General features: G+C 42.0%; 2 protein-coding genes across 4 annotated transcripts; one reads left to right on the forward strand and one right to left on the reverse strand.

Moving 5' to 3' along the window:
* Positions 1 to 343: 343 nt before the first annotated feature.
* On the reverse strand, positions 344 to 3,700 carry LOC100830229. Its single transcript, XM_003574145.4, has 6 exons — positions 3,520 to 3,700; positions 3,363 to 3,418; positions 3,172 to 3,295; positions 2,043 to 2,149; positions 769 to 835; positions 344 to 693 (listed from the first exon to the last, which is right to left on the reverse strand). Exons 1-6 carry the CDS (start codon positions 3,590 to 3,592, stop codon positions 614 to 616), a joined length of 507 nt encoding a protein of 168 aa, XP_003574193.1. The 5' UTR covers positions 3,593 to 3,700; the 3' UTR covers positions 344 to 613.
* An 84-nt stretch (positions 3,701 to 3,784) lies between these two features.
* Positions 3,785 to 13,420, forward strand: LOC100838006 (tubulin-folding cofactor D). 3 transcript variants are annotated; one of them, XM_010236607.3, is made up of 17 exons: positions 3,785 to 4,139; positions 4,645 to 5,192; positions 5,434 to 5,536; positions 5,828 to 6,004; positions 7,047 to 7,223; positions 7,859 to 7,975; positions 8,116 to 8,220; positions 8,542 to 8,712; positions 8,798 to 9,013; positions 9,356 to 9,554; positions 9,644 to 9,849; positions 10,071 to 10,295; positions 10,415 to 10,966; positions 11,351 to 11,620; positions 12,084 to 12,128; positions 12,605 to 12,823; positions 12,907 to 13,420. In XM_010236607.3, the coding sequence occupies exons 1-17, from the start codon at positions 3,909 to 3,911 to the stop codon at positions 13,201 to 13,203; spliced, it is 3,858 nt and encodes a 1,285-aa protein (XP_010234909.1). In that variant the 5' UTR covers positions 3,785 to 3,908; the 3' UTR covers positions 13,204 to 13,420. The 3 variants fall into 3 exon arrangements, with proteins under 3 accessions (XP_010234909.1, XP_010234910.1, XP_014756566.1); XM_010236608.3 differs by having other exon boundaries at positions 3,786 to 4,139; positions 12,641 to 12,823; XM_014901080.2 differs by having other exon boundaries at positions 4,026 to 4,139; positions 4,615 to 5,192.
* Positions 13,421 to 16,325: the final 2,905 nt, after the last annotated feature.

Raw genomic sequence — 16,325 nt, forward strand, 5'->3', positions numbered from 1 at the left:
GCACTGCACCTCCGCGAGACCGCAACGAAGTGATCTGGTGTGCTTTTGGACACCTCGGGTTCTCGTCTAGACGGATACTTGATCGTCTCGTCTCATCGAATGGCGTCTTGCGAGTACGGAATTGATTTGGACGCAAAACTGATTCTTTACCGATTTCTCACAGAAAACACGCCATCGACATATTGTCGCCGCAAGGACGCCTTCAAGCCATGCATCATCACCGACAACCCTGTTGTTTCGTCATCATTGACAGCACATCCCCAACGGCCTTCACCAACCTGATCTCTTCATTAAGCAATCGTCATCAACACGCCGCCGCCGCTTCATCCACAAGATAAACATCTCCAGTGCATCCTCTGTCAGAGAGTTCTGCTAGACGCTTCATTAGCCTTTTAGTCAATACAAGTTCTGTAATGGGGGACACATAAGGAGAATACAACAGGGGCTAAAAACGAGCAACTCAGGATCGTCATGAAGGTTGTGCACCAATTGCCACTTCTTTAGAAGGCTCTAGCCCCTTCTCAAAAGAAGAAGTCTCTAGCCCCACATTAAGTATACCTCCACAAGGGTATTCTTTTCTAAGGGTAGAACAACAACTACAGTGTCACGATGTTCAAGAAGCTCTCTTGGGAGGAGACATATTCTGTAGGAGTCTGGTAGTTGTAGCGATAACCACCATCTGAAGCAGTACACCTAGCAAATAGAAATGAAGGATTGTTATCATCATATAGTCTGTCGATGATTTGAAGAGATCAATGTAGAACTTACCGAGTACAACACGAACCACATCGAACAATTCATAGCTAGTTATGGCTCCAGTGTTTTGCTTCATGATCTAGCAACAACCAATGCTAATTAATATATGTGTCCATAGTCCGGAGGAAGAGTTTGCCAAGAACATAGACAAAAAAGATGAAGTCGTACACGAAACTAAGAAAATAATATCGGCAAAGTGCAGAGAGGATGCATTGCAAAATCCCATCCACCCTTTACGTCAAAAAAATAATCCCATCCACAGCAGCATCCAAGAGCAGTGAAGTGAAAACATAATTCATAATTTAAAGGAGTTAACACATAAACTTCTTAAATTGCCGTCCTACATTTGACGACATCAACAGCCAGTTACCAGATAGAAAAGAGAGAAATGCCAAATGGATATATGTGGAGACCCGTGTCACTGTTACTTGGAACTATTACAATTAAGATACGTGTCAATTGCTGTTCCTTGCAGCTAGCTCTACCATGTGGACTTGTGGACAATGGCAGTCACCTTTCACATGCATGTGGACAATTTTACACAACATATTCTATATCTGATTATTAAAACTCTCAAATTTGCTACAGCTATTTATATGCTCTATATAATCATTCTTTTTTTTAATGATAATCCATCTTCTTTATAGCCGAATATTTGTATGCTCTATATAGTCAGTCATTCTTTGTTGAGTATAGTCCAGTCTTCTTTGTAGTCGAATCATCACAAAGACTTCAATTTTCCCTAAACTGCCCTGCTTGGCCGCTTCTAGCAGGTGGTCAACATTTTGCAATATGGACTTATTATAAGATCAGTAATATATTCAAATTCATAACATATTTTTGGACTTAAGTCTGGTGCCTAATCAGTGATTAAGTGTGACTAGACAGTAAACCAGAGCCTAAACATGGATCAGTGGGACTAGGTGTCCTCCTAGGCTGGAAGGTGCAGCCGTCTAGGTGGCCACCTTTTAGAACAATGGTTTTACATGCATGTTTGGTTCACAACTCAGCTTGAGTTTGTTTCTGAGGTCATGTGTATTGACAGGACTAAGCCATACCAACAATAGCAAATATTTCATTGCTTAAACCAACCCTCTAGAAACTACAGAAATTAATGGCCTTAACAAGCCAGGCTGCCACGTCAATGAAGCTGAAGAAGATTTGTTCATACTCTTAGAGGAACCGAAGCATTAAAAAGAGAGCGTCACGTGAGATACAACTTCACACAGGCATATGATACTTGTAAAAACATTTATGAACTAAATTTCTTAGTCCAAAGTCCAAACCTTGACGAACAACTCTGACCGAATAATGCACGTCACAGAGAATGCAACAGCAATTGATGAAAAGCTTGTGTACAGCCGAAGCAGCACTGCCATAGTCCGCCTCCGCCCTGTGGAGCACCAAACCACAACACAGAACAACACGATCAGCTCAAATGCAATCAACAACCAACAACAAGATTAGCTCAAATGCAATCAACAACCTGAGTAAGGTAGTCTGATAAAATGAGGCTGTAAAGAGGATGATCATTGCAAAAACATAGCTGGAGTACAAAACATTATTTCTTCAGATGTCCTCTAAGAAAGTATATTTGCAATCTGGTGGGAGTAAACTTTGGATACCTACAGTCCCATGATCATTATTCCATATGTGGAGAGAGTGGTTGAGGCTGTTCAAGAAAAAGGATCAGAAGCTCATTTTTTTTGGATATTGCTGCAATTTGCTGGCCGCAATGGAAGGCATATGATAATGTGCGATTTAATAATGTCATACACTCATACTTGCTTATACTAACATGATCGTCTCTGAAGCTATCAAGTAGGACTAGTACTATCTACTATTACCACGCAGGGTTTCATCTTTCATGCCATGGATGCTCATCAATAGACAGCTTGAAGCCTCTAGCAAGTTGAAGCTCATGAGTCAAACAGACGACAAGAACAATCGAATTGCTGAACTCTCCTAGTTCGCTAGTCTCCTCCACTAAGAAGTGCAGTGTCCTGTGACTACTGTTGGCGATATTTTTGTGGATTGCCTATACGGATTCCTTCTTTGCTGCCGTAGTTGTGGTTTTCCCTTTTCAGCTCAGTTACATCAATTTTTCTTTTTCTTTTTGAGATAATAGAATCTTTCAGTGAACTCATTAGACCTTTTCTTTCCTGAAACTGGTTAGGAATTGTAAAGACCTTAGTGCGATTTCTTTACAAAAAACATACTCCCTCCGTCCCATATTAAGTGTCTCAAATTTGTTCAAATATGAATGTATCTACACCTAAAAAGCGTCTAGATACATGTAATATTTCGACACTTAATATGAGACGGAGGGAGTAGTTAGATCCATTGTTACCAGGGAAAAGACAGGGAATTTGGGTATATAAGTTCAGAACAATTATGATTGACCCAGAACGTCACCTAATTCACCCAACAGAATGGCCAGCAGCCCTGCTGCCACGGAAAGAACGGCGAACTTGTTCACTTCCGCCCCCTTCGACAGCGAGAGGAACAACAATGCCCCACCGGCGACCTGGTGCAGCGCCTACAGAAATCAAACCACGACCAGATCAGCAACCACAGCGATGACAATCGCACGCGCTGGTCCGTACCTGTACGAGGATGAGGCTGGCGAGCCTGGATCTGCCGTCGGCGACTCTCTGGTACCCTGCGATGGCGCGCGAGAATCGCGGATGTTTTGGGGGCTGGGTTAGGATTCCTGAAGCCAACGAGAAGTGTAGTGCGGGGTCTGGGGCGGTGGATGCTTACGGGAGTCGACGACCATGCGGTAGGAGAAGTCGGAGCCATCCGTGCCGGATGGCCGGCCGCGCCGCTGCTGCATCGGAATTGACGACGACGACGACGGGGCTCGCGGTGAAGGGAGGAGAGAGTCCCCGAGAGGCTAGAGGTCTGTACAGAGAACAGAAGGCGCCTTCATGCTTGACAGACTCTTGTTTGCTGATAAACACGCCTCCTACTCTTAAACACAGAAAGCTTGAATACGTTTTCGGAACTGCTAAGTGTATCACACTGATTCATTTCCCGCACAACACGGCCGAAGACGCACGCGAAGACAACGCCACACTAGTCTCCAGTCCACCACCGCCTCCAGCTCCGGCGACACCGACGGTGCCGCCATTCCGCCGTCGGGTGCCTCCATGTCTGCCCCGTCTGACCAGTCGGCAGCTACTGCCGGTGGGGATGCCTCGAATGATCCTACTGCGGCCGACGGCGCCGCCGAAGTCAGCGACGACGTGCACGACTCGAAGGAGGTCGTCCTGCGGCGCTGCTTCCTTCAGGAGTGGGAGCTGGTCTCTGAAATCCTCCACCGCATCGTCGCCGCTGGCGGTGTCGCCGAGCCCGCCGACGTCCACAGGATCCGCTCCATCGTAAGTTCTGTTCCCCAACTCCATCTCCGATTGTTACCTGTCGCTAAACCATAGATCTCGACGAGAATTATGCCTTGCCCTAATAGAGATGCTAGGTTTTGTTTGGTTGGAGTGGGTTACGGATGAGATTAAGCTGTTTCAGCGGCAATTACTACTTGCACAAACAAAATTCGAAGAGATCGTGTAAAGTTTCAAGCTTCATGTTCTCGGCAAACCCCCAATAAGATGCTTTTTTTTTACAGCTAGGATGTTGTTTTTTTCACTAAACACCCTGTCACTGTTGGGGATATGATTTAAGTTTTTTGGTTGACTAATCTAGCAAATTTGCATTGGGTGTCGTGTTTGCTTTATAAAAAGTAGAAAAGAAACCTTGCACTGAAAATTGAGAGGTTTATTTTGTAGACAAATAGTTTGGTTTTGTCAATCTGTGAACTTCCATTATGACAAACTTATAATATTTAAAAGCTTGATACAGATAAATGCCATGTTTTTTGTTGAGAAATAGATGGACAAATATCAAGAAGAGGGTCAACTTCTCGAGCCATACCTAGAGGGCATCATCTCACCACTTATGTCATTGGTTCGATCGAAGATAATGGAACTTGGTGCTGACACCGATGAGCTCCTGAATATTATCAAGCCTTTGTGTATTATCATCTACACTCTGGTCACAGTGTGTGGGTATAAAAGTGTCATCAAGTTCTTCCCGCATCAGGTTTCAGATCTAGAGCTTGCGGTTGCTCTCCTTGAGAAGTGCCATACAATGAGCTCAGCGACGGCTCTTAGGCAAGAGAGCACAGGAGAAATGGAGACAAAGTGTGTTGTTCTGTTGTGGCTTTATATACTGATCTTAATTCCATTTGATATCTCCTCCGTGGACACGAGCATTGCTACTGTTGACCACATGGGTGGATCTGAGGTCGTCCCGCTTGTGACAAGGATATTGGACATCTGTAAGGATTATCTGTCCAATTCTGGTCCAATGAGAAGGATGTCAGGGTTGCTGCTTGCAAGGCTCTTGACTCGCCCAGACATGCCGAAGGCTTTCAGCAGGTTATCCTTGCAATTTTTTTGTTACAACTTACAACCATCATGTATATAAATTTCAAATAGCTAAATTACCTTCAGAAGTATCCTGTCAATGTGACAACCATGGTCTTTCTATCACTGTCAGAACGAGTTATTGTCTGAAATGAATGCAAAATGTTAATTGTTTCTATTTAACTGACCATCTTTGTAATCTATGACATATAGTAGAAGACAATGTATTGAGTTGCCTCTGTTGTGTTTTCAGTTTCATGGAATGGGCACACAAGATCTTGTTGTTTGTCACAGATGACTTTGTGGATCAATTTAGGTCCATCGGTATAGTGGAAGCTTTAGCATCAATATTTAAGGTTTGTCTTTGCCATTTTTAGTTTTTTTACTTTTGAACGTAATACTGCATATGTTGTACAGTTTTATTTTCCACTTTTTAACCTAACAATTTGGAAAACAGTATAGTCCATTTATATTTTGTCTTTAGAATTAAGAAGTTATATTACTCCTGTGATTATTTTTATTGCTTTCATAAGTCATTCACGCGAACATAACATCTCAATTATCCTTCATGTCGTAGGGACCTTCCCTACTGTTTTTGTGTCAAAAAATTACCCTTTATGTCGTCCTTTTGGTTCCTCGTGCTGCAGATTGGTAACCGGAAAATGCTACATGATGCTGTTTCTAGTATTTGGAATGATTGTTCAGTTTTGATGAAGACTAATATTGCAATCAGAAGTCCCCTCCTTAGGAAATTTCTGGTCAAACTGGCTCAGCGAGTTGCTCTCATTAGCTTGCCTCCCCGTTCGCCATCATGGCGCTATCAGGTTTGAAATCTTTCATAGTTGACCTTTGTTTTAGTCACTAATTTTATGGTTTTATCAATACTTTCTTGCTTAGGAGTATAGATTGTTCCGTAGCACTTGTTCTTTCCAGAATAAAGTTCTTGCCACACAGCAAAAAATGGTTTACTGATGGACTACCTAGCACTCTTACTTTACAATGTTTCCATTACCTGGTTCATTGTTAAATTTAGTGTAAGATGTCTGTCTGATATGGCCATATGTACATGCAAGCTGATAAACTGATACGCACCTGGCAGAACTCCAAATCACTTTTTTTTAAGGAAACAATAGGGCCATGCCTCCTGGAAATATATTTATATTTAAAAGGAATCGGAGTTCAAAAAAAAAAAAACCGAAACAAGATTGATATCAAGTGTCCAAAAATGTCAAACTGTGCATCCTCTAGCTGTTTACTTAATGTATCTAACATCTTTGAGATCACATCCTACTCATGGAAGTCATTTGTTAAATATGTTAATGTATCTAACATCTTAGAGATCACATCCTACTCATGGAAGTCATTTGTCAAAAAATAGATGTGTGGACTATTAATATGGTAGCAGTACGCATAGCTTGACACTAACTTAGCATCCACTGACTATTGTGGGGATCTGCTTACTCTGAATAGTAATCAGCTTACATGGTGGTTTGTTGATTTGATATTTCTATATAAAATGCCGTTTGTCTCTTTGGATTAAACCTGAGAAGCTATTTCTGGGATGAAGCCTGTCAAAACTGATGCGAGGATTAGCTAAGGGCATATAAGCTCTTTAGTTGCATCAAAAGCGCAGCCTGTACCACACTCTGCATCACATCTCCTGCTTTTAAAATTGCTGAAATGATTTAGCCAGTTTCCGAGATGGTTAATGCAGAAGAATCATCGTTTAACTATTGATGTCATGTTTTACATCTGTCTTTCACTGGATGAAACTTGTCAGAAGTATTTTCTCTTGTTTTGTACCTTTCTTCAGTCTACTATTCTTTCCTTGTTTCACCATAGTGCTTACTGGTTTCCATTGTTCAGTCAATTAGTAGTTCGCTGGGTGCAAATCTTTCGAGCTCTACCGGTGAGTGTTTAAGTGGATCATCCCAACAAGTGAACATTGATCAAGAGGACACATTTTCATTGGAAGAAGATATGGATGTTCCAGAAACTGTGGAAGAGATTATCGACCTACTATTGACTGGCTTGAGGGATTCCGTATGTTCTCATCTCAATGTTATCTGTAAATATAAATATTTGAGTTTGTTATATGCATCATGTAGATATATTTACAAATTATATGAAGTCCTCTTTACTTTTGAGAGGTCCACTATTTCTGCTGTGTTTCTCAATCTTTCTGCATGCATTCTGATTGTTCACATATAAGTGAAATATAATTTCCTTCACTATGACTTTTTTTATGGGTTGGAAGAGAGATGATGAAATTGTTTCGTGGACATTCCTGTATATTAGTTTTCATCACCATATGAAGTGTGAACAAGCTTCAAACAGTTAATGTGCCTGCCTGCCACATAAACTCATTTTTGGGGGCGGTGGAAGGGAGAGGGGGGATCCTAAGGACATAAAATCTCTGCAGCAGTAGTTCTCTTAGAAATATGTCCAAATTGAGTATGTCCATCATTCACTACTGTACATTCTTGGCACTATGCATCTCTACATGAAAAAGGCAAATGTTTTTGTACCAAATATTGATGTCCTATTCGATAGGCAATGCAATGAGTAGCACTGTAGTCTCTGGTCAAGTTTTCATACTGAAAAGTGAACTATTCATCTTTTCATTTACCTCAAAGATTGTAGCCCTCAAACTATTAAATGTCCATTGCTCTGTTCAGGATACAATTGTGAGATGGTCTGCTGCCAAAGGAGTTGGCAGGATAACTGCACGATTAACACCTGCACTGTCAGAAGAAGTTTTATCATCTATCCTGCAGCTTTTTTCTCCTGGTGAGGTCTGTTTATAACATATGAACTTCCAAACATCCTTTGTTTGTTTCAAGATATTCCGTGGTTCCATCTTTCCACTTTCAGTATTGCAAGTTTTCTTAGTGAGTTACTGAAGTAAATAACTCACGCCTTTTGGGTACTGAAGGGTGATGGTTCCTGGCATGGAGGCTGCTTGGCTTTGGCTGAACTTGCTCGGAGAGGGCTGTTGCTTCCTTCCAGCTTTCCTGATGTTGTTCCTGTTATAATAAAGGTACATAATAGAATATTACCTAATACCACCATTATATGGCCTATGATCTTTCTGGCAGCAAAGATTCAAACAATTTTTGCAACTCTCTTTTGTGAGATATTCTTGCAATTCTCTATTTGATAACCATAATTTTTCAGAATTATTGCTGCATGGTTCATTTTCTGGTGTTAATTTCAATGTGAGCATGCTGTTGCATGCCCCATATTGTCTTACTTATATTCTGAAACATATTTGAGATACTTATGTATTTGCACCCTTGTATAGTTATAGTCCAGCAGTGCTACTGTCCCAGTTGATTTCCTGACATATTTTGCTTTGCAGGCTTTGCACTATGACGTGCGAAGAGGTCCACATAGCATTGGCTCACATGTAAGGGATGCTGCAGCATACGTTTGTTGGGCGTTTGGTCGGGCCTATACTAACTTTGATATGAAGGTGGTCTTGGAAAGACTTGCTCCCCACCTTCTAACGGTTGCTTGTTATGATAGAGAGGCAAGATTCATTTTCTGCTGCTTTCACTAGTGGGATGATATTTGGATAACTGTATCTTATGTGTCCTTTTGCCTATCTGATTCAGGTTAATTGTAGAAGAGCTGCTTCTGCTGCCTTTCAAGAGAATGTTGGGAGACAGGGGACTTATCCACATGGCATTGATATTGTGAATACAACAGACTACTTCGCATTGGCTTCCCGGTCAAACTCTTATCTGAGTGTTGCTGTTTCGGTTGCTCAATATAAGGAGTATTTTTATCCCTTCGCAGAAGAGCTGCTGTGCAATAAAATAACTCACTGGGTACGTAGTTCTCTGCTATTTTTTGTTGTTGGAGACTTGGAGTGAATTTGCTATTTGATTGTTCTCCGTTACTACAGTTTTTGCCTGTTTTCTGAGTCCTGCGCTTCAATCCTATTAACTTCTGGTAGAATAACTTAAAAACTGAATATACAGATGTGTTATTTGCTTCTCAATATTATTGTGACAGCAATTCCCATTGTTTTTAATATTGTTAGTTTACTTATGATGTCTAATCCATACCACTTTCATCAGATTATTTATATATTTTTTGTCTTCATGTATATTTCTCTTGTTTCCCTATTCATTAACCAAATGACCTGGCTGATCTTTCGTTCTTCTTAGGAGAAAAGCTTGAGAGAGTTGGCGGCGCAAGCCCTTGCTTTGCTTGTGCAATATGATATGGATTACTTCGCTGGGCATGCCCTTGAAAAGTTAATTCCCTGCACTCTGTCATCGGATTTGTGCACTCGACATGGGGCCACTTTAGCTGCTGGTGAAGTTACTTTGAGGTTGCATCAGCTTGGTTTTACTTTTACCGCTGGTAAGGTCCAAATCTGGATTACATGTTGCAGTACTTTTCATTGAACTCTTTTCCCTAAAGGGTGTACTTTCATCTGTTCTTTTCTGTAGATATGCAGAAAGCTTTGTCAGGAGTTGTCCCTGCAATTGAAAAGGCCCGCCTTTATCGAGGTAAAGGAGGGGAAATTATGCGTTCTGCTGTTTCCCGATTCATTGAATGTATTTCTATGGCTGCAATATCCTTGAGTGAGAAGACAAAGAAAAGTTTGTTAGAAACCCTTAATGAGAATTTACGGCATCCCAATTCTCGAATACAGGTGAACTTTCATTTTTTTTTTCTCGTACTAAGCAATAGCAATAGTTTGAAACTTTGAATACATAGCAGTAAAGGTGTGCTTATGTCCCTTCAGTGGCATATATTTTGTTGTTGCTATTGTTTGATTAACTAGTGTGTTCTCTCTTTCAAGTACTGTACAAGCATGCCTCTCGTACTAGCTATTGTTTGATTAACTAGAGTTCTATTCACAACCTTGTCCAGTGTGCCGCTGTTGACGCGTTGAAGCATTTTATTCCAACCTATCTGCTTTCTGCTGGTGAAAAGATTGGTAATGATATCATTTCAAAGTACATATCACTTCTAGATGACCCAAATGTAGCTGCAAGGCGGGGTGGAGCACTGGCCCTTGGAACATTACCATATGGGTTCTTGTTATTAAAATGGATGCTTGTCATGAGTAAGCTCTGTGGCTCATGCACAATAGAGGTAACGAAATTTCTTATTAACGTTTCAGCACTAAAACAGATCTAATGAACAATAACTCGTGCCGTGTATGTACTTCTTGAATGCTGGAACTGAAACACTGATTTCATATAATATTGCAGGATAAGGCTGATGATCCTGATGCTGAAGCACGTGTGAACTCTGTTAGGGGGCTAATTTCGGTTTGCGAAACATTAACATCTAATGTTGATCAGAGTTCAGATACTGGAGAATCCATATATGCATACGTAAAAGTTACGGTCATGCAAGCTTTATTCAGAGCACTTGATGATTATGCTGTAGACAACAGAGGAGACGTGGGTTCTTGGGTACGTGAAGCAGCAATGGATGCACTAGAACGGTGCACCCTCATCCTCTGCAAGAGAGATAGAGTTTCAGTGAGAACAGCACGAGTTGCTGAGCATAAGTCTGAGTGGAGTGACACGGATGCAAATGCAATTGGTACCATACCCCAACTATTTGATTCTGCTATTGGGCAGGATCTGGTCGCAGGCATTGCAAAACAAGCAGTTGAGAAAATAGATAAGATAAGAGAAATAGCAGTGAAGACACTGCAGAAAATACTGTACAACCAGGAACAGTTCATCCCGTTTATACCTTACAGGGAGCTGTTGGAAGAAATTATTCCCAATGATGCAGATTTGGAGTGGGCAGTAAGTATTGTTCACCTGTCTCTTCTATTAATTTCTAAACCCACTTGGAACTATCATTTCTAGTGCTTCCATTGTGGTATGTTGTACAGGTAGCTGTGCTGCCCTGATGCCATCAGCTCTAATATTTTAATTCTCAGTTGCTCACCAGTTACTTGTTAAATCCTAGTCATCGTGCAAATAAGTTCTAAGGGGTTTACTTTCGTAGTGAACATAACCCATAAATTATCTATTTTGTGTAATTAAGAGAACACAATTTAGTTCCATTTTGGCAATATTCCCTTGCTAAGAATTTGTACTGCCTCTTTACAACATTCTGTGCATCTTATTTATCTTGGGATAGTACTGTCATTCAAGCTTCAACTGATAGCCCTTTGCCTTGACTAGGTTCCTACAGTATCATATCCACGATTGGTGAAGATTCTTCAGGCTAGCTGTTACAGCAAGCCTGTGCTTTCAGGGCTTGTGATTTCTACCGGTGGGTTACAGGAATCTTTAAGGAAAGCTTCAACATCAGCTTTAGTAGGATACTTGCAAGATTCAAATGTCAAACAAGATGATGCTGGGAAGAGTAGAGAGCATCTATTGAGTCGTGACATTTTGTGGGTTCTCCAGCGCTACCACAAGTGTGACCGCGTAATTACACCAACACTGAAGGTAACAATAGTCTGTACATATTTCTCAAGCCTGAATGTATCATTTTTGCACGTCTAGATATATCATATATGATTATCCTTCATGACATAATGCATGCAGATGCTGGTAATTATGATTGCGCTATTTATGATTTTTATGTTTTTGTTCACTGTTGATATTTTTACTTGTGTAGTTATTGTCTTATTGATCATCATTGTTTTCTTGTAGTTGTTGTGTTAGTTTATCTAATAGGTGTGCTTTCTGTCAGCAGCAGTTTATGCAAAAGAATTCTATATTCAAACTTAAGCATGTATGTATGTAGACTGGTGTCATTATTACCAGTTCTAGTAATTTAGTTTTGATTTGATAATTTTAGTATATTAAAATTCTGATATTTCTAGTTTCTACATTCTTGTTCTGACACTTGCACAATACATTTTTTTTCTCTACTCTTCTTAAATCTAACAAGGTCCCTGCATTGCAGACTATCGAGACTCTGCTCAGTAAAAAGGTTTTCTTGAACAAGGAGGTGAGTTAATTCTAGCAGTGTAAGAAAGATTTCTACTAAGACAGAGAGGCGATCTGGAATGCTAAAATTCCATACTTCTTACCTTCACGTGCAGAAATGCCTGCGGCACATTTGTAGTACCAGATAAACAAAGCTCACTTTCTTAGGCAATTACGATTGAGAGAAATACTCCCTCCGATCCATAAAAAGTGTCGCCCATTTTGTACCAAGTTAGTAAAACTTTTGTACTAAGTGGACGACACTTTTTATGGATCGGAGGGAGTAGTAAGAAGTGGAGCTTGTTTGATCAGAGCAAAATAAAAACTATTACCATTATACCGCACATTTTTATCTTAAAGTCGGCAACATGAAAAAGCTCATAAAATTGGAAATAACTTCACGAAGTCCACACTCACAGAGTATTGACCATACCATGTACAAAAATTGGCTATCTGATATTGATTCTGTGCTTTTGCCATCTTTGTTATGTGTACAAGTTTTACATCTTCTGGTCTTGCAACGACGCTCAACAGGGGCAAGATGACTTCTACAGTGAACTAGTAAATTTACTAGGCTCTGAACTGAAGGGATCAAAGGACTTCACAAAGTTATGTGCAGGCCTCTCAATCCTCGGATACATTTCTTCACAGTTGGATATAACTGGCACCAAGGCATTCTCTCAACTCCTTGTGTTCCTAGGCCATAGATACCCCAAGGTAACATTTGCTGTTACTTGCCTCGGAGTCGAGAGTGCCACGCGGTGATAAACTGAGCTCAAATGTTCTCTGCCAACTTACAGATTCGGAAGACTGCGGCTGATCAGGTGTACCTCGTGCTGCTGCAAAATGATCATTTGATCTTGGCGGAAAATATGGATAAAGCCCAGGAACTACTAGCAGAGACATGTTGGGAAGGAGATGTGGACGAAGCAAGGAGCAAGAGGTCGGAACTAAATGAGATGGCCGGTTTTGGTGTCATCGCTTCACAGAAGCCTGAGAATCGACAAGAAACAAGAACAGCTAATATTCGAAAAAATGCTATTTCAACTGATGAGAACACATCTTATTCGTCTCTGGTTGAATTCAGTGGATATTAGTAAGCAGGAGCCAGTTGCTCTTGCCCTTGCCATCCTTCCCTTTCTTTTTCTTTTGAAGGAACTTGTTGCACATCACATTTTTCTTTTCTTTCATATTTACTGCATGGGATGTGAGGAATGTTGTTGTGGATGAACTAGCCCTACATGAGCAGTTCAGTCTTTTGTTTTGTTTTGACAATCAAGGTGAGCTTTATTAATCGAGAAGTTACATCATCCACCTATAAGAGAACAATCACCTCTAGGGGGGCGTCAAAGCAGACAGGCAGTTCATGCACAACTCTATTTGTTTCTCTAAGATGATGTTCAAAGATCATCTTGATGAAATCTCTTGCTAAGTGGTACTAGCAATCATAAAAAGTGGACATGGAAGTATGGCTCATACCCCGCCATCCTCCATTGCTTGATCAGATCGGTATTGTCAGAATTGACAACCACCCTGTTGCATCCCAAGCTTTTTTTGAGGGAAGGAGGCCATGATGCAAAGCGGAAGCTCAACAAGACCAAATTGTCCGTTGTCATCTTGCAAACCCGTACAACCAAACTAGAGTATCTCCGAATAAGGATGCAACTTGTCGTCTTGTGGAACAGCACCTGTTCATAGGAGACATGGAGCCCGCGAAAAGGTTTTCGGTTAGGGTTTAGGCGCTCGGGGCGACTCGGCGGTGGCGGCCCTAGATCGACAAGGTTTCGGATGGAGATTGTCTCCGATCCGCGGATGAAGTCCCTCTCGGCTCCGGCTCAGGTAGTTCATCCTCCCAAACTGAAGACGGCGGATCTCAGAGTCCGGAACGAACTCGTTCCTGGGGTGAAGAACGTCGGCCTTAAAAGCCAGCCCTGAGGTAGATCGAAGCACACCGCCTCGGCAAGTCTTGGGAAACACTTTGATCCAGGAGACAGATCTTCCTCCGGCCTGCAGTACTCGATGGCATCGCTCGACGGTGGGGGTGATTACGGGGCAACCGGTGAGGTCGCTACCCACCTGAAGCCGTCTGGTGACGTCGTTCCCGAGGCAATGCAGGAAGGGGTGATGGATCTGGCATTGGCAGTAGTTTCGGCGGTCGGCACGGGAGAGGCGGCGGCTTAGAAGGCGGGAGAGAATTGCGATCTGAACATGGGCGACGCAGAAGTGGATGAGGAGGAGGCAGGGGGTGAGGGTGAAGGTGAAGATCTTGCACCAGAGGCAGCGGTACTGGACCTGGATCTTGATGATGCTGAGGAGGCGATACAGATGGTTCAGCGCTGCATTATTGCTTGTTTCTACTCTATGCGCAGGGTGAAGGCTGCAACGCTTCTCCCAGAATTCAGACGAATCTGGCAGATACGTGCTGACATGAAGTTCCACGACGTCGAGGATAATCTCTTTGCCGTAACCTTTGACGCTGAGGGCGATTACCAGCACGTGATCCGAGGAGGACCATGGCATCTGCGTGGGGAAGTTCTTATTGTTGCTCCAGTAGATGGCTCTGTGCCACTGGTGGAAATCCCTGTGGACTCGATACCCATCTGGGTCCATATCGATAGGGTTCCGCCCATGCTACAGAACGATCGTATCGGCCGTGCTCTGGGTGGACTGATTGGGAAGGTGCTAGAGGTGGACGCCATGACCAACGGCCAGTTTGGGGCTTTTCTTCGTGTTCGGGTGGAGATTTCGTTGCGTAAACCCCTTCAAGATGAGATCTCTATTAGAATCAAGGGCCAGTTGACGACAAATAAAGTCCAATATGAACACCTTCCAAACTTTTGCTTCCATTGTGGTTTGATTGGACATGGGAAGAACGAATGTATGAAGGAGCAGCAAGGTGCTAAATCCCGTGGGCTGGATGCACGCCTCCGTTGTTCCCCGATCCGCCGTTCTGATCGCAAGGAAGGTATTGTACGTGCTAATACGACTGCTGAAGCGATCCTCCCCCTTACAAAAGGTTCGATCTCTGTGCTTACTGTGCTAGTCCCTGTATCGACTCGCTAACACACACAGTTTCAAGATGTAATATCAAGATACAAAAGTCAAAAGTATATTACATCGTATTGATTCAGAATTAAATAGTACCTTACATATTGCGTAACCACATGGGTTAGCTCAAGAGAAAAATAAAATCTCTCGAGAGGTGGTACACTTTACCCACAAGAAATCGACGTGTTAATCCCTTGCTGTCCTCGGGGTAGAGTAGCAACGACATCGATTACAGGAATTTTCAGAACATATTTCCCCAAACCACCTGAGGGACGCGTTCCAACCTACACTGCTACATACCGATGTCACCTCGGATCCAGGTTCATATTTCTTACATCCATCCTGGCAGAGCCCATAATACCATGTGGTTGTACTGGAAGCTACTAAACAGGAAACTAGTCCAGTCTCTGGTTATCCCGGGTGGCATCCCACATTGTGACACAGGCGCTCCCCGAATCGCACGGGGAGACGACCATGGACGCTCCCGAATTACACGGAGAGACGACTCAGCGGGCCCCATAGAAACGGACCTAACGTCACTACATCCGAAGACTCAAAGCAGCCCACCCAGGACGGTTCATTGAATTACTTGTTTTGCCATACACTAGGAAAATCATAATGTAATTCAATAATATCACATTGTAATAATACCACCCACGTATATTATCATAGCATAGCATTTTACTACTACGATGGCAATTGGTGGTAAGGTCATGACAAAGGGTATCCTATACTACTAGGACAGATCATAGCTAGCATAGATACAGTAATAATTCTAACAATGCAAGTAATAAAATCTAGTGCATAATAAAATAATGGGATGATGGTCAAAGTGAACTTGCCTGATTAGTGTCTTTGTATTCTTCTTCTTTTCGATACTCACGGTTACCGCACTCCATATAATCTATCGCGAAGAACGAAAAGCAATGACTATTCGAGAACTCCAAATCATAACTCCAAATAAAGAACCAAAGCAATATACGAAGTTTAAATTAAACCGTACCTAACTACTGTTAGGCTATCCTAGGCATAGATCTAAGAGGTAAGAACAAGGTTGGGACAAAAGCGGAGTTGGAACGGAATTGATTTGGTAACCTACGGGCTGTTAATAGATACAATTTTCTAGGGGTCATGAGCTACTGTAGAATAACTTTGGAAGGTGTACAAAGTG

The sequence above is a fragment of the Brachypodium distachyon genome, chromosome 3, assembly GCF_000005505.3.
Source record: "Brachypodium distachyon strain Bd21 chromosome 3, Brachypodium_distachyon_v3.0, whole genome shotgun sequence".
NCBI lineage: Eukaryota > Viridiplantae > Streptophyta > Magnoliopsida > Poales > Poaceae > Brachypodium > Brachypodium distachyon.

What these genes read in the sequence shown, in the direction of transcription:
- LOC100830229 (XM_003574145.4), bottom strand. Translation starts at nt 3,592, where the DNA reads ATGCAGCAGCGGCGCGGCCGGCCATCCGGCACGGATGGCTCCGACTTC. An exon ending in CCGCATGGTCGTCGACTCCC is followed by an intron (nt 3,419 to 3,519) that starts GTAAGCATCCAC and finishes GCGCCATCGCAG; the next exon opens with GGTACCAGAGAGTCGCCGAC. An exon ending in TGTGGTTCGTGTTGTACTCG is followed by an intron (nt 694 to 768) that starts GTAAGTTCTACA and finishes TCTATTTGCTAG; the next exon opens with GTGTACTGCTTCAGATGGTG.
- LOC100838006 (XM_010236607.3), top strand. Translation starts at nt 3,909, where the DNA reads ATGTCTGCCCCGTCTGACCAGTCGGCAGCTACTGCCGGTGGGGATGCC. An exon ending in TTGTTCCTGTTATAATAAAG is followed by an intron (nt 8,221 to 8,541) that starts GTACATAATAGA and finishes TTTGCTTTGCAG; the next exon opens with GCTTTGCACTATGACGTGCG. An exon ending in TAGGCCATAGATACCCCAAG is followed by an intron (nt 12,824 to 12,906) that starts GTAACATTTGCT and finishes GCCAACTTACAG; the next exon opens with ATTCGGAAGACTGCGGCTGA.